General features: G+C 42.0%; 2 protein-coding genes across 4 annotated transcripts; one reads left to right on the forward strand and one right to left on the reverse strand.

The window, feature by feature from the left end:
* The first annotated feature begins 11,578 nt into the window (after positions 1–11,578).
* Positions 11,579–16,272, forward strand: chmp5b (charged multivesicular body protein 5b). Its single transcript, XM_066681346.1, has 8 exons — positions 11,579–11,752; positions 13,288–13,392; positions 14,604–14,650; positions 14,792–14,885; positions 15,024–15,095; positions 15,198–15,306; positions 15,438–15,553; positions 15,696–16,272. The coding sequence occupies exons 1-8, from the start codon at positions 11,684–11,686 to the stop codon at positions 15,744–15,746; spliced, it is 663 nt and encodes a 220-aa protein (XP_066537443.1). The 5' UTR covers positions 11,579–11,683; the 3' UTR covers positions 15,747–16,272.
* Positions 16,273–16,739: 467 nt separating this feature from the next.
* On the reverse strand, positions 16,740–22,301 carry fastkd3 (FAST kinase domains 3). 3 transcript variants are annotated; one of them, XM_066681344.1, is made up of 7 exons: positions 22,251–22,301; positions 20,290–21,734; positions 18,946–19,028; positions 18,678–18,852; positions 17,914–17,980; positions 17,706–17,820; positions 16,740–17,024 (listed from the first exon to the last, which is right to left on the reverse strand). In XM_066681344.1, exons 2-7 carry the CDS (start codon positions 21,707–21,709, stop codon positions 16,926–16,928), a joined length of 1,959 nt encoding a protein of 652 aa, XP_066537441.1. In that variant the 5' UTR covers positions 21,710–21,734; positions 22,251–22,301; the 3' UTR covers positions 16,740–16,925. The 3 variants fall into 3 exon arrangements, with proteins under 3 accessions (XP_066537441.1, XP_066537439.1, XP_066537440.1); XM_066681342.1 differs by having other exon boundaries at positions 18,946–19,031; XM_066681343.1 differs by lacking the exon at positions 22,251–22,301 and adding an exon at positions 22,093–22,239 and having other exon boundaries at positions 18,946–19,031.
* Positions 22,302–24,288: the final 1,987 nt, after the last annotated feature.

A 24,288-nucleotide genomic window follows, 5' to 3' on the forward strand; every position in this document is an offset into this window, starting at 1 on the left:
TAGAGATGTCGCTTTTAAATCAGGCGATAAGGCGATCCTGAGAACAGCGAGGGCCAAACTCTCCAGAGCTATCAGAGAGGCAAAGCATGCACACGGCCAGATCATCCACAGCCACTTCCAGAGCAGTAGAGACATTTGGCGCATGTGGCAGGGCATCCAGAGCATCACCAGCTACAAGACTACACCACCTGCTTGTGACGGAGATGCTTCCCTACCAGACGAGCTGAACCACTTCTATGCACGGTTTGAGGCACAGATAAACGTAACGGCGAGAAAGTCCACCCCTTCTCCCAGCGACCAGGTGCTGTCTTTTACTGCAGCCGACGTGAGGAAAACTCTATGCAGAGTCGACCCCCGGAAAGCTGCTGGACCAGACAATATTCCTGGCAGAGTGCTAAGAGAATGTGCAGACCAGCTTGCAGATGTCTTCACTGATATCTTCAACATCTCTCTGAGCAGCGCCATTGTTCCAACATGCTTCAAGAACACCACCATCATCCCTGTGCCTAAGAATTCTTCTGTGTCCTGCCTCAATGACTATCGTACCGTTGCACTCACTCCTGTCATCATAAAGTGCTTTGAGAGGCTCGTCATGAGGCACATCAAGACCCTACTTCTCCCCACACTGGACCCTCTACAGTTTGCGTATCATCCTAACCGTTCAACGGATGATGCCATATCCACCACGCTCCACCTGGCACTCACCCACCTGGACAAGAAAGACACATATGCCCAAATGCTGTTCATAGACTTCAGCTCAGCATTCAACACCATCATTCCTCAGCACCTGATCGGGAAGCTGAATATACTGGGCCTTAACACTTCTCTCTGCAACTGGATCCTGGACTTCCTGACTGGGAGACCTCAGTCAGTCCAGATCGGTAGGACCACAGCCAGCACCATCACACTGAACACTGGAGACCCCTAGGGCTGTGTGCTCAGTCCACTGCTGTTCACACTGTTGACCCATGACTGTGCAGCAATGCACAGCTCAAATCATATCATCAAGTTTGCTGATGACCCAACTGTGGTGGGTCTCATCAGTAAAAATGACGAGTCAGCATACAGAGAAGAGGTGCAGCGGCTAGCTGACTGGTATGAAATCAACAACCTGTCTCTGAACGTGGACAAAACCAAAGAGATGGTTGTAGACTTAAGAAAAACAAGGGGTGAGCACTCGCTGCTGAACATCGACAACTCTGCTGTGGAGATTGTCAAGAACACTGAATTCCTTGATGTTCACCTAGCGGATGATCTCACCTGGTCCACTAGCACCAGTAACATCAGAAAGAAAGCCCAGCAACGCCTCTATTTTCTGCGAAGGCTGAAGAAGGTTCATCTCCCACCTCCTATCCTGTCTGGTTTGGGAGCTGCACTGTGGCAGATCGCAAGTCCCTCCAGCGGATCGTGAGGACAGCTGAGAAGATTATTGGTGTGTCTCTTCCCTCCATCACAGACATTTACACCACTCGCTGCACCCGCAAAGCACTCAACATTGTGGGAGGTGTCACACACTTTTCAACCTACTGCCTTCTGGAAAAAGGTATCGAAGCATTCGAGCCCTCGCATGCAAGCTCCGTAACAGCTTCTTCCCACATGCTATCAGACTCCTGAACATCTAGAGACTGAGACTGGACTGAAGATGCACACACACAACTTCACAAAACACTGGTTTGATGGACTGAAAATGAGTGTACTGTTTACACACATCCTGTTTACATCATGGTTACATCCAGTTATCATTTAAAGCACAAATACACCTTAAACTGCAGTGTGTCTCTCTCCCTCAGCCCCCCTCAGTCTCCCTCAGTTTTGTATTTTCTTAGCCATGTCTTTTGCACTTTAATGTGTGTGCACTGTTTTATGTTTGCACTAGCTTGGCACTAGTTGCACTTTAATGTTGTGTATTGTTTTATGTAGCACCTTGGTCCTGGAGGAATGCTATTTCGTTTCACTGTATACTGCTGAAATGACAAACTTATTGATGTGTTAGGTGACATGCTTTATAAACAGGTTGCTAATGTTTCTTATAAGAGAGCATTTTCAGAATGGAAAAAGTTTACAAATTAATATGCACCTGAGTGCCTGAATAGTAAGTGCTATGTCATGTGGACTGCTTACATTGAGCATTATCAGAATGGGAAAAGTTTGCAGTGTTTTGCATTAGTTTTTAAAAAAGAGAACTGTTTAATTCAATGTGCCATCAGACCAAAAAGAAAAAACAAACAAAAAAAACCTTGCAAAATGTCCTGGCCTTCTCTTAGTTTTTTTTTTTTTTTTGTTTTGTTTTAAGGCAGGCAAGGATTTTTTTTTTCTTTTTTATTTTCATATTTCAAGGCTTTTTTTTTTTTTAAGTTTTAAGTTGGTAAATGAATAGTAAAACTTTGCAGTGGCATTGTTATTGGAACATTTTGAAAACTAGGCATGTGTTTTTCTTACTATTTCTTGAAGTTGCCTAAACATGCTTGTTGTGTATTTGGATGAAGCTGTCTTGTTAGCACACTTGTTAATAAAAACAAATGAAGGCAAATTTCTTCTGTTGCTTCTTTTGATAAGCAGATTTGGCATATGATGGCTTAATTGGCGTATAAAGTGCATTCTGTTGAGTCTCTGATTACTAGCAATATGTTCTTACCAAGGCATATAAATGAGAGCAATAGACGTATATTAGATATTTATATCTTATTGTTGTGCAAGGAAACATAAATTTTTAAACTTAAATCATGTTTAAAATGCTTACTTTGCACATTTTATTACTAGTTTTAAGACTTTTAAATGTAATGTAAAGGCATAGATATTAATGCTTATTTTAAGAAATCTTACCAAGAAAAAATTGCTTTCCCCATTGGCAGATTTTTTTTGTTTGTTTGTTTGTTTGTTTTGTTTTTTGCTTAATATAAGCATTTACATCTAATTTTTGATATATATATATATATATTTTTACATGGATTTTTTGTAGTCTAGGCTCAAAACACACTTCAGTTTAGCCTTTGGAAACTAACCTCTTTCTAGTTTAAGGTTGTCGTTTCAGGAACTCATGGACATGGGGAATCAGGGTAAACTCGGATGATGTGCTCACAATTTCTCTTGCTTGGAGCGGAAGGATGTCTTTGCCTGAGCTCCTTTTGGTTTCCCTCCTCCCAGTCTGTTACAGTCAGATCCGTCACTACACTAATGAAAATATTCACATTTCTTTTTCTCTGCTGCACTCAACCAAACTAACTGCTTCCCTTTACTGTTTTCTGAGAAAATTATGGCCCACTGATGGAAGATTGTTTGCTGGATTCTCCTGCGGACCAGACCAGACCAGCTGCTCACCTCCATCTACTGCTGCCAGCCTCTGACCACTCACCATGATCAACTACACTGAAGTAGAAATGGACTCTAGTTTGATCAGAGGAGGATGGGTCCCCTTTGTGAGTCTTGGTTCCTCCCAAAGTTTCTTTCTCCAGCCTCAAAGGAGGTTTTTCTTTGACACTGTCGCCTTCGGCTTGCTCACATTGAGCTTTGATTTAAATGTTCTGTTCTGAAACTATGTGAAGCTGCTTTGTGACAATGTCAGTTGTAAAAGGCGCTATATAAATAAATTTGATTTGTTTTGACAGTCCCTGTAAAATGCCCAGAGAGACGTTATCATTTTGGGTATAACGGATTTTGTAGCACCGGTGTCTACGGAAGTACCAGAGATTTCCAGAGAGGTTGGTCAGACTGTCCCTTTAAAATTCAAAGCCCAGAAGAGCAATCCTTTTTTGGTTATAGCAGTTCGAAGCATCAGGGTTATGGAAGTCTAGGCTCAGTTCTCAGTGTCTCTTATGAAACTTTAATTTCTGGGGACTTCCAGAGGGGAGGCCACCCATACCATCCCCTTAAGCCCAGAGGGTCACCACTCCTCGGCCTTATCGGTTCGCAGCACCAGAGCCTACAATAGTCAAGTCAGGTGTCCCAGTGTTTGATTTGAACTTGTATGAATCAGTCAGACTTCCAGGGCTGGAGGGCCTGGTATCACTGCTCCATAGGCAGATCAAACTCTCTCTTGTTCGGCTTAAAGCACCGTCATTCGCCGTTCACATATTCATGGTTCTCAGAAAAATGCGTACCCTTTTTCTAAAATCCTGATGGCACCGCTCCAAAATGCCACATGTCCCAATTTCATCCAGGACAAGGGGAGCCTTCAAACCCATTGTCCGACCAAGGTGCACCCCCTTGGACTGACCACTAGCACCGAGGGGGTCAGACTACCAGCAGTTATCCCAGTGAACACATTTTTAAATCCTTAACCTTGCTTTTTTACAAACCACTGGGAGACTTACCAACCTCCATGAATTACATAGGGCAATATGCTCTTACCTCTGCCTGCCCCTGGCTCCCTCTAACCGGGGGACAAATGTCTAGGGGCCCCCTTTCAACCAGAGTTTCCTTCAATTTAGTAAGTCCTTTTTGGCCACTGGGTAACCGGTATGCTCCAGGGGCCGGGAGGGGGAAACCGGGGTCCCCATCTCTCCCGACAAATGTTTGAGTGGAAGGGATGACTTTCAATGGATCGCGTTATATAAACCTGCTCTGCCACTTATGACACCCTCACTCAGAATCAGGTCATTTACGAGTCATTTCGCACCCAGTTTCTTGGGAGTTAAGCGGAATGGAGGGTGGACCAAGTTTGTTAGCCCCGGGCCGGGTTTGTTCTCGTGCGGCTCTAGTCACCGGTGGGATGGGAGAGATGGAACCCCTCCACAAACCCACGGCTATACCAGACCAACCGTATTTCACAGGGGCACGGATGTATGGCTCTGTCTAGGTGGGATTCCAGCTTAGAGGCGTTCAGCCGTAAGCCCTCAGATGGTAGCTTTGCACCATTGGCTCCTCAGCCAAGCGTGAGCACCAAGTATCCGAACCTGCGGTTCCTCTCGTGCTGGGCAGGATTACTATCAGAGCAACACAATATCAGTAGGGTAAAACTAACCTGTCTCATGACGGTCTAAACACAGCTCATGTCGACAGTTATCCCTGTGGTTACATTTCTGACACCTCCCGCTCAAAACTCGCTTTCATAATGAAAATCAGGATCAAGCAGGCTTTTGCCCATATGCTCTACGGGAGGTTTCTCTCAGTTCCTGAGCCCACCTTAGGACACCTGCGTTACCGTTTGACAGGTGTACCGCCCCAGTCAACCTCCTCACCTGTCACTGTCCCCGGAGGAACTCGCCCCAGTGGGGACGCCCACACGAGCTTGCCTCCGACCCACCAGGGGATGGACGAGGAGGAGAGGACTCAGCACGAAGCAACCCCCGGGGCTTAATGCCCGTTAACAAGGAACCCCCAGCAAGGAAACATTCCCACCGACACCCTCAACGGGTTAGTGAGGAAATGTGTAAGAGTAGTGGTATTTCACGGACGGCCTCCGGGTGTGGAGCCCCCGGCAGCCTCCCACTTATTCTACACCACTTAAGTCTCTGCACAGTGTCAGACTAGGGTCAAGCTCAACATTGGTATTCTTTCCCCGCTGATTCTGCCAAGCCCATTCCCTTGGCTGTGGTTTCGCTAGATAGTAGGTATGGAAAATGGGAATCTCGTTCATCCATTCATGCGAGTCACTAATTAGACAATGAGGAATTTTGCTATCGGACAGACCGGCATAGCCTGATTCTGAGGTTTTAATGCTGCCCCCTGCAGCGCTGTTGATGTGGCTGCCGCCCCTCAGACTGGATACATCTCCATCGGTGGATATCTTTGTCCGCCCATGTTATTATAGTTTCCTTCTTCCAATCCTTGTCCGGCCCTGGAATCAGCGGATTCGACACTGTTCCTCGTCCGCGATGGATCACCTGAAACTCAAAGCAGGGGATGCAACAGGTAATCCGGCCAATTTCATACAATCATCCAAGGGACATCATGAATGGACGAACCAGGCTAGCCCCGACCATAGCCTACTGGCGGCATCAGGTCAGTCGGGAGGGCAGGGAAGCCCGCACGCAGCACCGGATTCTACATGATACTGCATACCTACCATCTTCCCACCATAACAGGGCACAGGCTCAGACAGAACAGACACCACCACCCCTCCTATTATGTTAGGAAGCTGACCAGGCTAGATCCATGACACCATCGAACCGCTTGGAATTTATACTTACAAGTCAACCCGAAGAGACCTGCAATGCGTGTCTCTCCGTCAGAAACTCGTAAAGGGGATTCCGCAGGCCAACTTACCCTGGATGCGTTAACATCTTAGGTGTGAGCAACGCCGCACCTGTATAGGTGCTGCTCTTCAGTCAAACCAGTTGCAGCAACGATGGGCACTGGTTCCTCATCACCTGGTCAACTTTTTTTTTTTTTTTTTTTTTTTTTTTGAGACCCCGTTAATACAGTGCCCCGACTGGGTAGGTATATCCACCTGTAGGTATGGGGACCTGGCTAATGTGAACGGCCGGTCAAGTCCGATTTGCACATCTGGGCTGTTTCGGGCTTCCACACAGGGTTTCCCCTGGCTCCACCCTGGCCAGGCATAGTTCACCATCTTTCGGGTATCACCAAGTCCCCGCTCTGGGGAATCTGGAAGATCCCACCAAGACCAGCAAATGCCGGCCTACGCCCTGGGGGTACCAGCCTCTTTGACTTGTGCACGGGAATGTGGTTACAGGCTCTGTATGGGCCCCTTTGACTCACGCACGCCTTAAGATCATGTTATGTGGATTAATCAAAGTACCGGCCCATTCCACTCACCCCATTCCATTCCACTCACTCCGAGCGGGCAGGGAGTCAAGGCCTATAGAACCTAAGGCATATATCATGAAATAAACAACTATTTTTTATGTCATGAAAAAGGGCACAATTAAAACAATCGTTTGAATTTGTTTTCAAAAGAATTTTGGAAACACATAGGTAATTAATTATACATCTATTGAGAAATATAATAATAAAATCTAAATATTTATAATTGTGGCCATTTTCATGACCAAAGTTTTATTTTGTGATATTTTTGCTAATTTAGTATATATGTCATTTTTGTCCTCCATACACAGACACCTGGCTAGTTAAAACATAAAAGACTATGTCTATTCTGGTCAAACTTTCTACTATATATAGTGTGTTAAAACCACCTCCTATATTGAAATTGAATAAACAAACAAAAACTCATTTTAAATGTGATGACTATTACAATATTTTACTACTATTTTTTTTTTAATATGAAAGTCTAACATTTAATAGTGGATGTTCAATTCTTGTATTTTTTACATATTTTTTAAACGTTTATATATATATGTATATATATATATATATATATATATATATATATATATATATATATATATATATTTATTTATATATATATATTTATTTATATATATTTATTTATTTATTTTTTGCTCTTTTAACCTAGTAGTTAACCTGTGTAGTAATATAAGTTTTCTTTTCATTATACAAATTCTAAAATGTTCTGTATGTTCTTAGTGTCCTAGGGGAGGAATCGTAATGGTACATTTTACATGTCTCTGTTGAACGTCTGCTTGTTTTGTCTGTATATTCATTTCTAATTGTCAACAGAACTCACAAACTAAGTGTATGTCAGATCAGTTCGAGGTCAGTGCTTTATTTGAACAAAACATTGTGTATATCAAATTGGAATGTCTCTAAGGAAACTAAGCTTGCAGAAATTTAGAGTGATTATCTTATGCTTATGAAGTATAAACAACCTTTATTGGGCGGCACGGTGGCTTAGTGATTAGCACGTTCGCCTCTCAGCGCTGGGATCTTGGGTTCAAGTCCCATCTGGGTGAAGTTTCCATGTTCTCCCTGTGTCTGCGTGGGTTTCCTCTGGGGTCTCCGGTTTCCTCCCACAGTCCAAAGACATGGAGGGTAGGTGAATAAAAAATATCCTGATGAATGATGTGTATGTGAATTAATGTCTGTATGTGTGAGTGAAGGTGTGTGTGCCCAGATATGGATTGGCGCTCTGTCCTGGGTGAAGCTCTAGTGCCCGATGCAGTCCTCCAGGTTGACGGTTGTTCCTGGTCGAGAGTACGCTGCGTGTGTTGGATTGTAAAGCTTCCTTGGGTGTCTAGAAAGGCGCTATATAAGTGTAAAGATAGATAGATAAACTCTGTGAAAACATCTTCTTTGTCCACATTCACATAGTACTCTGACCACCTTAAGGTTAAATAAACTGCTTTTTGATTGCAAATGCTCTGTTAGATTTCCATTCTTAATACTTGTACTTATTTTCTCCAACACAGACTAGGAGAGGACATCAGAGAGACCTTATTTGAATGGTGAAGAAGAGGGCCTCCAGCAAAGGTGGCAGAAGTCCACAAGTCCCTTAAAGGACTCCCTGGTTTATGTTAAGAATCTCTACGTTTTAAATGTGGAACAGTATGTTTGAGCAGGTGGTGGGAGGGGTTTGGGGGTGCGGGGAAATTAAGTGGCTGAAGTTTAAGTAAGTTTTTATTTACTGTTTGAATTACCACAGAAACTCATTTGTAACTCGAGTTGTTTAGTTTTGTAGTACTTTTGATAATGCAGTTAGCAGTGTCCTGAAGCTAGAGACTTTCATTTACACAATTACCACTGGCTCCATGCTGTTGCTCTTTTGGTTCACATGGATTAAAGCATAAAAAATCTCTTCTGACTGAACTTTTTTTCAGTCAAATTATTTTTTCACACCATGCCAGATGTAAACATTTTTGTTTTTTTGTTTTTTTCTTCAACAGCCTTGAAGTTATAAAAAGGCTTTAACAAACAAGTATTTAAACAAAGTACCAGTAGTGTTTTAAGGGAAGAATGCTTTTAAACAGCATTTCTATTGTTGTTTTGTGTAATTGCTAATACTGCTTTTAATCTAAAAAATAAAAGTGGCTTTAAAACTAAGTGTGTATATGTTTTAGTGCATATAATCTCATTTTATTATAAAACCAGACAAGAAAGCAATACTTTCAAAATAAACAGCAGCAGCATTAAATAACTGCTTACATTTTATTATTGCTATAAATGCAAAATTGTATTACTTTTGCTATTTTTTTGACAATACAACCATGAGCCTGAAGCTTTGCACGTGACACCACTTTCAGGGTTTGTACAAGTGTAGTGGCTATGACTCCTTAAATGGAGAATAAGGAGAAAGGGGCTGGAGCACAAGGCACTGATTTCTCACTAGAACTACCAAGCTCCAGTCATTTGACCATAGTAATCCAAAAAATTAATAAATATAATTTGCACTGTGAAGTTCCAGATATGCTAGAATTGTTCTTTTTATAAATTAGCATCCAGAAAGTCTTTAAATAATTAATGTTCGTTCATTTTAATTGTTGTTCTGACACGGAATTACGATATTGGTGATAAATCTCACTTGTCGAGTACATTCTATGCTCCCTGATACTGTGTGTTTGTGTATCCAACAGTGGCAGCTCTGCTGAAATGCAGGGCGAGGGGAGAGTCCTGTATGTGTGTATGGAGAGGTAAAACAGGCTTCTGCTGTTATAAGCCCTCTCTAAAATTTATTTTCTCGGTTGTGGATTCTACTTTTTGGTTCTCAGACCTTCTGGCCCTGTTTTGACGCCATACAGCCCTTCCTCTGTATTACATCCAAAGTGATTCAGATTTGAGCTTCATTAGTTGTGTGTATATTACTGCCTGATTAAAACATACACAAATAAATTGACAGAATCTCCAGTGTTCCACGGTTTCAGTGATTTTCCTGAATTGCACACAATGCCAGCTGCTTTGGGAGTATGGAGGCAAAAACCTGCTTCCTTTGATTTTTCTCCCATATTTTAAATTGGAATGATATGTTTGAGTAAGATGACTATAGGCTGTTTTCCATCCGTCAAGTTTATGCAAATTATGAAAAAAAAAAAAAACTATGGAAAATTAAATGCAAAAAAATAATGCAAGAGTTTTCTGCTCAGACGAGGTGGAAAAGTTAGATTATCCCTAAAGCCCAAATGCGCAAAAGGGTTTTTCAAATAAACTGTGAACTTTCAGCTGGATTCTACACACTGTGCATGCGCTAGAGCCCCGGACTGATCCTGTGACCATGGGATTTAATGGACTCCCCCCGACTCTCCTTCCTCTTCTCTCCTAATTTTACCACTCAGTTTTCACACATTTCGTAATTTCTTTTGCCGATTTTTCTTTATTACGCAAAACATGGAAAAAAAAACATTGTAGCTTGTTTGTGGTTAAAAATGATCTTGTCTGTAATTTTTTATTTTTAATCAGAATTATATGGAGTCAAAAAAGGGTCAAAAAGTTTTGAGTTTGTAAAACATTACTCACAAATGAAACGGACTTTGTAACTGCGTTTGAGCAACTACATTCACGTAAAACGAACCTCGCAATGTGATTGGTCCAGTTAATGCTTTCCTATTGGTCCATCAATTGGCTGTCAAAACAGGGTCTTAAATCCACAACTGCAAAAAGAGACTCGCACACGCAGCAGAGAAGGTGAATGTGTGGAAGTATTCCACCTCATTCAAAAACCCCCACTGTCACATTTGGAACCTTTAAAAGGTCTGCTCTTGCACATTTTAAGCCGTTTGAGAAGGTACTGATTCACGACATTTGATTTACAAATACAAATCTTTTTTTTACACATTTGTGAATTTAAATCATTATTATTGTTGTTGTTTTGAATTTGTGCATTCCAATACACTTGTGGATTTTAGTTTAGTATTGTTTTACAACTTAAAATCTTTTTGACACTTTTTTTTGACTCTAAAGAACTACCAAATATACTCATTTGTAAGTCAAGCTCTAGGTGTGCATTTACTCTGATGGTCTCCTCCTGATTTTGGAGTCAGTTCCACCTTAAGTGATGCATCCAAATCATCAAAATAAGGTCAGTGTTTCCCACATAAAGTAGGAATAGAGCAACATCCTCATCTCTTTTCGTGCTTTTAAAGGTTCGCTGGAGCCAGAAAGGCATGGTTGGCCCATTGATGCCTGGACAGAATAAGGGTAGCTATGGTGCTATACACAAGCATGAACAGCACGGTGGCGCAGCAGGTAGTGTCGCAGTCACACAGCTCCAGGGACCTGGAGGTTGTGGGTTCGATTCCCGCTCCGGGTGACTGTGAGGAGTTGGTGTGTTCTCCCTGTGTCTGCGTGGGATTGCTCCGGCTTCCTTCCACAGTCCAAAAACACATGTTGGTTGATTGGCGAAAAGTGACCGTAGGTGTGAGTGTGTTGCCCTGTGAAGGACTGGCGCCCCCTCCAGGGTGTATTCCTGCCTTGCGCCCTATGATTCCAGGTAGGCTCTGGACCCATCGTGACCCTGAATTGAATAAGCGGTTACAGATAATGGATGGATGTTCAGTTGGAGACACTATTTGTTTACTAGTTACTGAACCAGGGCTGCATACAAACTCCTTACCTTTTCCCAGCATGCAAGTAGAGAGCTAGCATTCACCTACACAAAAAAAAATATAATGGATTAAGGTCGTGTACATCCCTTTTAAACCTCACAGAAATAAACCAGTACACACCTGGCCAACCTGAACGTACAGCCCAGTGAAACCCTTCCTACGTCACCCTGTAAATCTCTGCGCTCCTATTGGCTGCCGCTGGGCCGTGATCCAGTGTGTCATGTGAGTGGGGTGTGACGTCAGCGAAAGGTCTTCCTGGATTGTTGTATAGTGTTTAGCTGCGGTGGCTGTTGTTGTGTCTGTTGGTATTTTGGGTTAAAAGAGTGAAAATGAACCGGATCTTCGGCCGAGGGAAACCTAAAGGTCCACCACCAAACCTCACCGACTGCATAGGAACTGTAAGCGGCTGCTGCTCTCACTCTGTCCGCGCTGTCCGGACTCAGACCGACAGAAAGTTGTTAGCGACGCTGTGAACCACACACACAATAGACTCGGGCAGAGCTGGATTTATTATTTATTTCCCAGCCGTGTCACACCTTCACTCGGAGAAACACAGCTCTCCTGTGTTAAATGAGTAGAGAATGCTGTTTTAGGGTCGATATTAGACCTGTGTGTCATTAATGTAGACTCCACACGGCGGTTAAATCTCGGTTGTTAGCGCTCTTCCTCACCTAGTAAACAGACGGGCTTTGTTCGGGTCAGCCCCACATTACTAACGTTCATGTACTGACTAACGACCTCCAGACCGCGAACTGACAACCACAGCTGTCCTATGGGCAGTAGGGGTATTATTCTTTTAACGGAAACCGTCAGTAATGGATACAGTAGAAGATATGACGTACTGCGCAACCCGTCCACTGCCAACTCTTCAGCATTCATTAAGGCGTGCGAACGACTTCATAGCTGGGGATCTTTTCCACAGTTTGAATATCCATTTCCCTATTGCTTATTAAGTCGTTCCCTCGGTTTGATAAATCATGGCGTAGTTAAAACCATACTTAATTAGCTCCTTCTTACGAATTAAATATTTGGATCTCATGCGTTTTTAAAGTCTCTTCACACACACCTTAATTTATTTTACAGGGAGGGTTCCAGTATATTTTAAATAATACACTATCAGGGTTGATCCTGAGGCCAAGCCTAAATTAATTAATATTTCTATAGTATGTTCATTCAAAATGTACTGACTATAGTTCTGTTTTACACTGAGAAGTTAAAAGGAACAGGTTTTCACTGTCACTGTGGCAAAAATGTTCATTACTTCTAGTGGTGGACTCTGAGAGGTTTCAATCAAATCATTTTGACACATTGCTGATAGTCCGTACTTTGTGAAAGTGTAACACATCATAAATAATGTCTATTGGGTTTAAATAATGTAGAAACAATTGAAAAATATTGACCCTATTGTTTTGGGTAGCACCCATATGCATATAAGTTTCATTTATCATTATAAACCCACGGAGCTGTAAACAATGCCACTGAACGCGCACGGCCTCATTTATGATCTTGTAAAGCATTTCTCTATTTACCTGCTCCCCAAACGGAATGATCAGGATGCCAACAAAAACGCTAAATAGATTTAAAAAGAAATAAATATTAGCTACAAATCATAAACGTTCCATCAGAACACGAGACGGGGATGTGTCAGAGAAAAGGTTTTAAATTTCAAGCCATTGTTTCAGAAGCACCTAGCCACTTTTTAGTGAGGTCAGTTATATGGCAAATAGCTTAGCAAAGAACTGTACTCCCGACTGTGTTAAACTGTCCCGTCAGGAAGAGAAAGGGTGTGTAACTGAAAACCTGTCACGCATGTTCTCCTCATTCCTTCTTGATGCTGTGACGTTTCACTAGCCGTGTGATTACTGTGTGTAGATAGTGTTTTACTTGTTTTTCAACATCTCTTTCTCCCTTTCCTCCCTTTTTTTAACCCTAGGTTGATTCTCGAGCAGAGTCCATTGATAAGAAAATAGCCAGACTTGAGGCAGAGCTGGTGAAATACAGAGATCAGATGAAAAAAATGAGAGATGGACCATCAAAGGTAAAGCACAGAATCTTGTATTGTTTTGCACATAGTATCTGAGAAATGAATACATGTAACTCACTATCCTTTGTATTTTTTTAGGGTTGTGTTTGAAATGACTCACTTGTTCACTCATTCCCTACACCCAACTGTGTAATGTGTAGAATAATATTTAGTACAGTAATAAGGGAGATGCTGCACGAGAGAGCATGACTGTCACGTAAACAATCAAGAAGATTGTATTCGTTATATCAATTCAAGCACGAGCGCTTTCATTTTTTCATACATAATTTCAATCCCAAAAGCCAGATAAACTTCAGTAGATTCGTACAATTAGCTTAACGCTTATGGGCTACTGTTTACCCACGGGGAACACTGATCAGACATTACAATTTTTAGTATTAAACACCTTTCTAACAATAATCAATAACAAAACATGGTCAAGAACTGTCACAGGTCTGTTATTTTGGCATGAAGTGTAGAAAGAGGCAGTCTTGATGATTCACGTTGGACCAGTACTAGAGAGTACATCCACACTGTGTATGTGGATGTTCAAAGAGCCAATCAGAATGCAACTGGCAGAATCCTGAAAGTGAGGCCAGATCAGTGCACTGAAGGCATCAGACTATCCATCTCAGAATTGGGCTGGACAGTTCATCAAAATTATTCAGAAAAACATTCAGAACTTCTAATCTACAAAATTTAGTCTATATCGACTATATCACTTATTTTTATTCTGTTATGTCCCCACTGTGTGTTCATGTACTGTACCTTTTAAAAACATGCTACCAATCTGTAGTCACGTGATTCTGCCCCTATCTGCCACGTGGATGCAACCTAAACGCAGAGTGACTCGAGCAGCTCTTCAATTAATCGTGATATTGATTTGCGCTCATATCGCCCAGCACTATCTCAAAATGTTGCTTGATGAGACAAATACAATTACAGACTTACAACATCTAACTTCAGTTTATCTCAGATCATCAGCTGGTTCAAGGGACCTGATTTAAATCAGATCACTTAATAAAATACATCTACACCTCCTTTTTTATGTAGCTATCATGATACTCAAGACACATCAAACATTCATTCGTTTTAATACACAATCTACAACTAATCGTTCTCAGAGTGTGTGTTAAAGCATGATGTTTAAGGCAAACAAAAAATGTGGCATTAGATTACGACAGTCATGTGCGCTGAGGTTTTTATTATTGTATCCTCTCTTTCAGAATATGGTGAAACAAAAAGCCATGCGGGTTCTTAAACAGAAGCGAATGTAAGTACGCTTACAGGCCTATATGATTCATCCATAGCTGTCCTGTTTACTGTGGTTTAGCTGCAAATAAATCCAAAGTGATAAACCACAGAATGAAGAGACATTTGACTTATCCCAATAATCCTGTGTTTATATCTTCAGGTACGAAGGGCAGAGAGATCAGTTGATGCAGCAGTCATTTAACATGGAGCAGGCCAACTATACCATCCAGACTCTTAAAGACACTAAGACAACTGTAAGAACACATGTCCCTCGTGGAAAATAGTGAATATATTGTTGTTATGTATTATTTTTTTATTTTAGGTTGTCAATCTGTTATTTCACACACATTTACTCTGCAATGCCACAAAACCCTGTGCTTTTAATCTCGCAGGTGGATGCAATGAAAATTGGAGCCAAAGAAATGAAGAAGGCATACAAGAATGTTAAGATCGATCAGATTGAGGTAAAAACTAGATTCAGATCTGATTCTTTATCTCCTTCAGAATATTTCCGTCTAATAATGTGAGCTGGTTTTATTGTGATTAAAGTAATGGATGTTTTGTAGGATCTTCAAGATCAATTGGAGGACATGATGGAGGATGCTAATGAGATTCAGGAGGCCCTGAGCCGCAGCTATGGAACACCAGAAATTGACGAGGATGACCTGGAAGCGGGTTAGTACGATAATGTATAACGTGGGCATGCCTCACCACCAATGTTTACATTATTATTAGCAGTCACTATCAGTGAGGCTTCACCGGGGTTTTTACCTTTTGACAAAGCCAATGTTGACTTTGTTTTTTAGAGCTCGATGCACTTGGTGATGAGTTCCTTATGGACAATGACAGCTCTTACCTTGATGAGGCAGCCACAGCTCCCTCTATACCAGAAGGAGTGCCAGGAGAGAAGAGCACCAACCGGGTAAAGGCAAACATCTTGCATTAGCAATAGTAGAACATCACTGTCCTGAAATCTGTGGGGAGACTTGATCACCACACTGTGCAAGAGTAGTTTTGAAATGTCCTTCTGTATTTAACTTTTTTTATATATGTATCTGACGCAGGATGGAGTTCTGGTGGACGAATTTGGTCTTCCTCAGATTCCAGCTACATAAGAAGAGACAAATTTGGCAGTGTGCACACTTCATCACATCATCTGCCTTCCAAAAGACTGGGACATTTGCATATTCACTTGTACCTTATTATGAGAGAGGATCAGCTACTTTAAATGCTCTGGGGTTGAGATAAATACCTGTAAACACAGCCAATATCTTGGTCACTGACTGATCCCAGATTCTCTTCTTGCTTTATGAGGAATGTATTTACCGCAATCTTCAGGTTTAACCATTATCTCTAGCTATGATTCTTCACTTAGACTTCGACAATGTAAACAATTGCTTGTATTTTATTTTCTAAATGGATCTACCTGGTTGACTTTGTACCGCAACACTGTGTTGCCAACTACCAATAAATAAATTATTCTATATTTGACAAGGAGTTGATAGGGTTTAAATCCTTACTACTAGGTGCTATCATTGTGTGGTAGGTAGCTGCAGTGATGAAACAACAGATGTAGAAATGATTTTCTCAAAATGTTAGACAGTTGAACTGGCCCGATGTTATCAAAACTGATAGAAGTTATGAAAGAAGGTTTTCTTCTTAAAGTGTGGACGGGTGGGGTGTAAAAAACATCAGTGCATCAATTCAAAAGCCATACATTCAACTGTATTGTGTAGTGTTATCCCTGGTATCTGTTATATGAGTGTTATCTGGGTTTTCTCTGGATGCTCAGGTTTACTCACACATTCCAAAAAAAACACACTGGCAGGTGGATTTGCTTCTCAAGTGTCTGTAGGTGTGTGTGTGGGGCCCTATGGTGGACTGCCACCCACTTCAGTGTGTGTTCCCACCTTGCACCCACTGATTCTGGGTAGGTTCTGAACCCACTGAGACCCTGAACTGGATGAGAGGTTACAGATGCACTGAATGCTTACAAACATTTTTTTTTTTTACCAATACTACTAATAATAAGACACAAAAATATTTTGTAGGACCATGGTCCCCATCTTTAATTTTCACAAATTATTTGCATATACCTCTATCTTAAAAAATAATAACTTTTCATGTGAATAGTTAAGTATCCATATGAAGAACACTACCAGCACTTCCAACCAACATTCTCATATATGGGTTCCATCTTCAGAGTGTTGTGTTTGTCCTCTGACACTTTAGTTGTGTGAGAAAGAAACTGGTCATCCCACTTTGCTTTGAGAGAGTCTGGATTTGTTCAGTGATCACCAGCTGAGTCTGTAGCTGTGAGGAAAGATCTTCTTGTGCAGATACTCCACAGTCTCTGCCTTGCCTTTCAGCTTTTCAAACTCATAATAGGGAATCTGGAGTGAGGGAAAGAGTCTTAGGTCTTGTACACAAGGGGGGGGGGATCAACTTGTCCTCAGGAAGTGCACGTTTTATTATATTACCTCTGTGCAAACAAAATCAACTGAAACTGCTCTAAATGGCTAAAAATTACAAAGGTATTTCTGGGACAATGTTAAAAAAATGTCAAATTACTGGGATAAAATGACAACTTTTTATATGTGGAAAACAGTTCAGTATTTGGTTAAACATTCAAACAGTTCACAAATAGAGATATGCTCATTTCTACAACAGCATCATATTGTTACTTAATACTGTGATTTTATTAACAGAACTATACAACCATGTATTTATGAAATATTTATTTTTATATATATATATATATATATATATATATAGATTTGTATTCATTTCCTCAGAAGAATCTAAAATTTAAATTTTAAGAGAAATCCAATCTTAAGGGCATCTTTTCCACCAGCAACATGTGAATTATCAAACACATGATGCTCATTATTTTAAATAAAAGCTATTATCTTCCTGAGTATTAACTGATTAAATGACATCATTAAGCATCCATTTAATTTTCTGTTTTGATCTAGACCATGGGAACACACTGTAAAACAGGTACAATATATAAACTACTGGACTTCAGTCTAACTTTACGCACCAAACTATAGTTCTGTGTAGATGAAACTAACCTGAACAACTTCATATCCCAGAATTCTCAGGTGTCGCTGCTTGATGGCTTCTTTTCCCAGAAGTTGTGTGGCATTAGCCGCAAAGCGCTTTGGCCCATCGATACACAAAGCAATCCTGAGAAAACGTATGCACATTAATATCAACACCGATAAAATTCCAAGCTTTAGAATATTTATACACACATGCACTTATAGATAGATATATTACCTTTTGTACACCTCATCGTGGCTGGCAGGTAAAACATAGCCTTCTTCATCTAGTTTTATCTCCACATCTGGGGAAAATGTATTAGTTAAAAATAGGGAAAAGTATACAGTGTAAGAAAACTGGATGCTAAAGATTCTAGTATTCTATGTTTCAGCACCATGATGATTCTAATTTTATTTTTCATTTTCCAGCAACACTAAGTGTATCTATACTGGGTAAACCATACAGTAGGGGTGGGCGATACGGCCCTAAAATAAAATCGCGATATTTTAGGGTATTTTCACGATTACAATATCCATGGTGATAAAAGATAAATAATACTTTTATTGAGCAAAGAAGAGCTGGGTGAAAAAGAGATAGAAAAGAACGCAGAGCAACAGGTGGACTACAGTCTGTAATTGTAGAACTAAAGTCCTCCTGTATGTTAGAGCTGATAAAAGGGACAATGAGTGTAGATGCAGGGTAGGTGTTCCTAATCCAGTGATCGTTCAGTGTATAAGAAGCACTGATTCACCTAATACCAATGTCAATAAACACAAAAATGAGTAGTTTCACTTGAAACTCATGATCACTGTTAAAAATAAAAATGGTGTGCTGGAAACCAGAACTAAAGCAAACATTGCTGAATCCCATTTCTGTATTTTACCACTTCCACTTGTTTTTGTGTGTTATTTTGCCCCTTGGAACTGAGTTACCTTTAGAGTATCTATATATTCAGTCAGGTGCATGCATGTGTGTTTCAGCTGTATTTGTGCTTGAATTACCGAGTGTGTAGCAGTACGGTGTCAAGACTCTGGAGGCAAAATATGACCGAGCCCCCAGCAGATCAACCAGGCCAGTCTTCACATTGCTATACAGGTGGGTGTCCAAAGGGGTCTCCAGTGAACATCCTGGAAACAGGAATGCCTTCACACGCAGCTTTGGTAAAAGCCGAGGACCCTGCACTCACAGAGGCATGAAAAGATGTCAATAAACATTAAATTAAGTGTACTGACCAGATGGTTAAAATGTACAAGATGGTGTAATACACACATTGTAGAAAGGACACTCCAGCTTCACTGTCATGTAGAGCTGAGTAAGCTGGGCCAGCATCACACGGTCCAATCCACTGCCTTCTTCTGGAAGAAAAAAATAGAACAAGCTGTAGAGTCTGAGAAAAGGACTGGAGACACCTTTTTGACTTCATGAAGAATTCATTGCTGAGGTTTCCATCCTAAAATTGTTATGTGCAGTAAATATCAGCAGAAAAAACGTGAAATGCGTTCAGATGAGGTAGTCATCGGGGTTGGCATTGAAACAAGGGAAATGGAGAGATTTGAGTGGGTTTTGCTTTGATCAGAATCCTTTTTACCCCCACTTTACATCTAAAAGATTGATTTAATATTCATATGATGGGGGTTCATTGTATAGAATTTATTCTTATTGTTTTGACAGGAAAATAAATAAATGTCTTGTGGTCTCTGACTTTTGCACGGTGCAAACAAAATAATCTACACATCTACAAAATGGGGCCTGGAGGTTGTGGGTTTGATTCCCGCTCCGGGTGACTGTCTGTGAGGAGTGTGGTGTGTTCTCCCTGTGTCTGCGTGGGTTTCCTCCGGGTGACTGTCTGTGAGGAGTGTGGTGTGTTCTCCCTGTGTCCGCATGGGTTTCCTCCGGGTGCTCCGGTTTCCTCCCACAGTCCAAAAACACACGTTGGTAGGTGGATTGGCGACTCCAAAGTGTCCGTAGTGTGAGTGAATGTGTGTGTCTGTGTTGCCCTGTGAAGGACCGGCGCCCCCTCCAGGGTGTATTAGGTAGGGTCTGGACCCACCGCGACCCTGAACTGGATAAGCGGTTACATATAATGAATGAATGAATGAATCTACAAAATAAGAAGCTCAAATGGTGGTGTAAAACAGAGTGGTCCTCCGGATAGGCGTGGTATGGATAACAGAGGAGATAGGGATTGCATGTTGCATGTACACAGCTTGTATAATCTGCATAGAAAAGCATTCCCAATAGAATACGGCACACTGTCAAATATAGGCTCTGTGGTTGTGGTTTGAAGCCCCACTACAGACTCCAAACTTCTGTAAGGATTCATACTGATGACACTGACGCTGGATGCAACAGGTGACAGGATGGCGTTCTATTATGCATTTCCACTGCTCTGTGCTGGGCAGGCTTTATACCCAACTGCCTGCACTTCAGCTCATGTGCAACAGCTTCAAGAACCTAGTTTTATTCCATGCTTTTCTATAGAGCTCATATAAACTATGTGGGCACAACCTCTTCAAAACAGCTGAAACAATGAATTGTAAGAGATGTCTACAAAATGTGGACCTACAGCATTGTGTCCAACTCATACACTATTATCCAGGTACCATCTCTTACCCTGAAACTGCTGTAGGAAATACGGACTGAAGATTTTGGAGACAAAGTTGAGTGGGTATCTCTGCAGCAGAGTGCAGGCGTGCAGCAGGTCCAGCAGAGCTTTGGGTTGGAACTGAGAGAAACGGGCATTCAGGACTGACTCCACTTTGCGGAAGAGTCGACCCGCATCCTGAGGGACGTATCCCACGACTCCAAGTGCTGCTATCTGCCTGGATATCTGCCCTGTGGTGTACTCATCCGCTCGGTACACAAAGCTTTCAGCAACTGCGTCAAAAACCGAAGGCGAGAAAATACGTCTGCGTCCGAAATACTGCATAACCTTGGTTACCATGTCGGGGTGAGCGGTAAAGGCCGTTTTGGATATATGATGCTCGAGGGCTTCAACAAGGAAATGATCGCTGTGTCCATAGTGCATGAGAGCAGATAAGACCACAGCCAGCTCAGTATCTGCAAAGTTTGGCACGTGCCGGACGGCCTGTTTGCAAAGAGCAATCACTAGTGGTAAAGCCTGAGCTTGACTGAGCGTGACTAGAGATTTTAGAGTCTCACTGACCATTGCAGGCTCCATTCTTGGTGCCAGGCTTAATGCGCGGGCATTCATTTCATTCAGCAAGTCCTGGTACCGTCCACCTTCAGCCAAACTGGCAGCTAATGTACTATAAACAGTGGTCAGCTCGCTAGCATCCCATTGAGCTGGGTCTTTATTTTGAAGTTGTCCCATGGCCTGTGTTAGCATGGCGCAGTTTGGCCCTTCTAGTGCAAAAAGTGCTTTTGCCAGTCTGCACAGTGCTCCAATGCTCAGGCCACCCCTGTCCAGCCTTTCCTGGCTTTCTGACACCAGCCTGACCACCAGTCGACTCCATGGGTCCAAGAAGAGACGAGTGCAGCCTAGAAGAACTTGTATCACCACCTCGTCTTCAAGCTCAGCTGAGTCAGTCTCTAGCCTCAGGCAGAGCTCACTCAGAGCCACATCATTCAGCAGCGTAGCAGGGTCTTTAAGCCCCCCAGCTCCATCCTGCTCCAGATCAGCGAGCTGGTGGAGAACAGCAGCAGCAGAGGAGGCTGAGAGTTCAGGAGAGGAGCGCAGGAGGCGGAGGACCTGCCGAGAGGTAGAGCAGGATGACAGGCGCTGCTTAAAGTCGAGATCCTCATCAGAGCTCAAACGGTGCAGCAGAGAGGTAGGGCGTCCTGTCAGTGAGGGGTCACGAGTCAAACGGATCGAACCGGAGAGGAGTAAGAGAGAGTCCCGGCTTGTAATGCACAGCTGCCTCCGTCTCGACTCAGCAGTACAACGCAGCTGGTGCCAGACAGAGGACGTTCTGATGGAGCATATACGGACATGGTGCTCCGCTGTGTACAGGAGAAGAGGACCGGCTGCTTGCTTCAGCACTGACAGCCTCTTCAGCACCATCAGAGCCATGAAAAACTGCTACAGCATCCTTCACCTGGGGGACACAGCAAAAAAAAAAGAGAAAATGTGAAATAGATTTATTATGTCCAGCTCTATCTTAAGAGTTAAAAGAGTTTAAGTAACCGGCCAGACTCCATTTGAGGGGATTTTTATTCATTATCCTGAAGGGGTAAATTAAGAGGAAGCTTTTGTGTTAATCTGAGGAAATACATTATTATTATATCGAGTTAATTAGTTCATTAATTTGAGGGGACACTTTTTAATCTGGGAAAAATAATTTAAATCAATTGTTTTTAAGTCTTTTCACCATTCCTTTACATTTACTGGCTATGAAAAGTAAAACATAATGCAGAAAAGTCTATAAAGTGCCGTTAAAACTAGTCAAAGCAGACTTTTCTAACGCCGCGGCCCCACTGTCCTTGTGCCGGGGACCCTTCCCCGCTCGGTGCTCGGTGTTCGCCGGTTCCGGGAGGAAACCTGAACCCCAAACACAACCAGACAGAGCCGGGAGAGTGAGACCTAACGTAACGTTTAACGGAGGGATATTTACCTCGCTGTCCGCGGTGCAGCAGGGAATCGGAGGTTATCGAATCTCCGAGCGGAAGTCGCATGTCTGCGGAGGCTCTATTCCGTAAGTATACGGCGATAAAACAGGAGCCTCTCTCAGCGTGGCCTGCTCTCTCGGCGTGGCTCCATCACCGTGGCCATGCTGCAGTCTCGCATGGTCTAGTCGTGTGGATTAGCCTTTCACAAAATTAGTTTTTTCTTGATATGGTTTGCTGAATGTGTAACTGTCAAAAATCAATTAATGTCCAACCATTGAAACTTAAGTATTACAAGAACAGCCACAGAACATTCTCATTGGTCCTTAATGATACTATATATTTAAGTGTTGCCATTTAAAATGTAGTCCAGTCCACTACAGGACATCAAACTCAGTTACTCACAACCGGTGAACAATTGGCAAAGCTTATCCACCTACAAATGATTCAAATTCATAACACATTTGCAGTTTGATATAATGTGATTTTCTAAATGTTGATATTTTAATTCTAGCCTGAATAATTAAAAAACATTCATTCATTCATTCATTATCTGTAACCCTTATCCAGTTCAGGGTTGCGGTGGGTCCAGAGCCTACCTGGAATCATTGGGCGCAAGGCGGGAATACACCCTGGAGGGGGCGCTAGTCCTTCACAGGGCAACGCAGACACACACGCCCACACATTCACACCTACGGACACTTCTGAGTCACCAATCCACCTACCAACGTGTGTTTTTAGACTGTGGGAGGAAACCAGAGCACCCGGAAGAAACCCATGCAGACACGGGGAGAACACACCACACTCCTCACAGACAGTCACCCGGAGGAAACCCACGTGAACACAGGGAGAACACACCAACTCCTCACAGACAGTCACCCAGAAGAAACCCATGTGAACACAGGGAGAACACACCAACTCCTCACAGACAGTCACCCAGAGGAAACCCACACAGACACAGGGAGAACACACCAACTCCTCACAGACAGTCACCAAATGCAATATAGCACATAATATATATATAGCTAATAAATCCTTTTATTATTTATATGGTCTTAGTTGTGTTTTTGTTAATATATCTGTATGTTTAACATAATGATTCATATAATGTAATGTACCTTGTATTTGAGCAAATTAGAGCTTCAATTTATTGATCATTTTGATAACTATGAGTCTGTTGATTTCTTAAAGTCACTTATAAATGACTGATTTTTACATTGCTTTTGGTATTCTGTTGTATGTGATGAAATGTATTGGGATACAACTCCCCTTAAACACTCACCTGCATGACAGCATGCACACCTTCACCTTTGTTCAGTGTGTATGTGTAGACTTATGAATACTCAATTAGACCCTGCCTTTACCTCCATTCACACCTCCACCATCCTCGTCTGTCACTCAAAAGCACTCACAAGTTGATAGGATCAGTTCCTTAGGTGTATGATGTAAGAAACTCTGCCTTCTTGTCTTTGTAACACTGCAATTTCCCATCGGAAATGCTTCACTCAGGAGACCACTCCTAGCACATTAACAACACCACGTAGACATTAACAAGTTTAAACACTTGAGTGTCACTAGAGTGTATCTTTAACAATACACATATTCCAGGTACAAGCAAATACACTGTTGATCATGTTACACCCTGCTGAGGTTATTATCTGCAGCCGACCGTGAATATTGCATGTCATTTTGTCATTTTATCTAAAAATTAAAAGATAACAAAGATATAGATATAAAGATAAATATAATAACAGAAGAACTCCATACTAATTGTAGAACTACAAACTACCTCCTGTATGGTTTATATATATACATACATACAGGGGTTGGACAATGAAACTGAAACACTGTCATTGTAGTGTGGGAGGTTTCATGGCTAAAATGTAGCAGCCCGGTGGTCAATCTTCATTAATTGCACATTGCACCAGTAAGAGCAGAGTGTGAAGGGTTAATTAGCAGAGGGTAAGAGCACAGTTTTGCTCAAAATATTGCAATGCACACAACATTATGGGTGACATACCAGAGTTCAAAAGAGGACAAACTGTT

This window comes from Hoplias malabaricus, chromosome 9, assembly GCF_029633855.1.
Source record: "Hoplias malabaricus isolate fHopMal1 chromosome 9, fHopMal1.hap1, whole genome shotgun sequence".
Taxonomy (NCBI): Eukaryota; Metazoa; Chordata; class Actinopteri; order Characiformes; family Erythrinidae; genus Hoplias; species Hoplias malabaricus.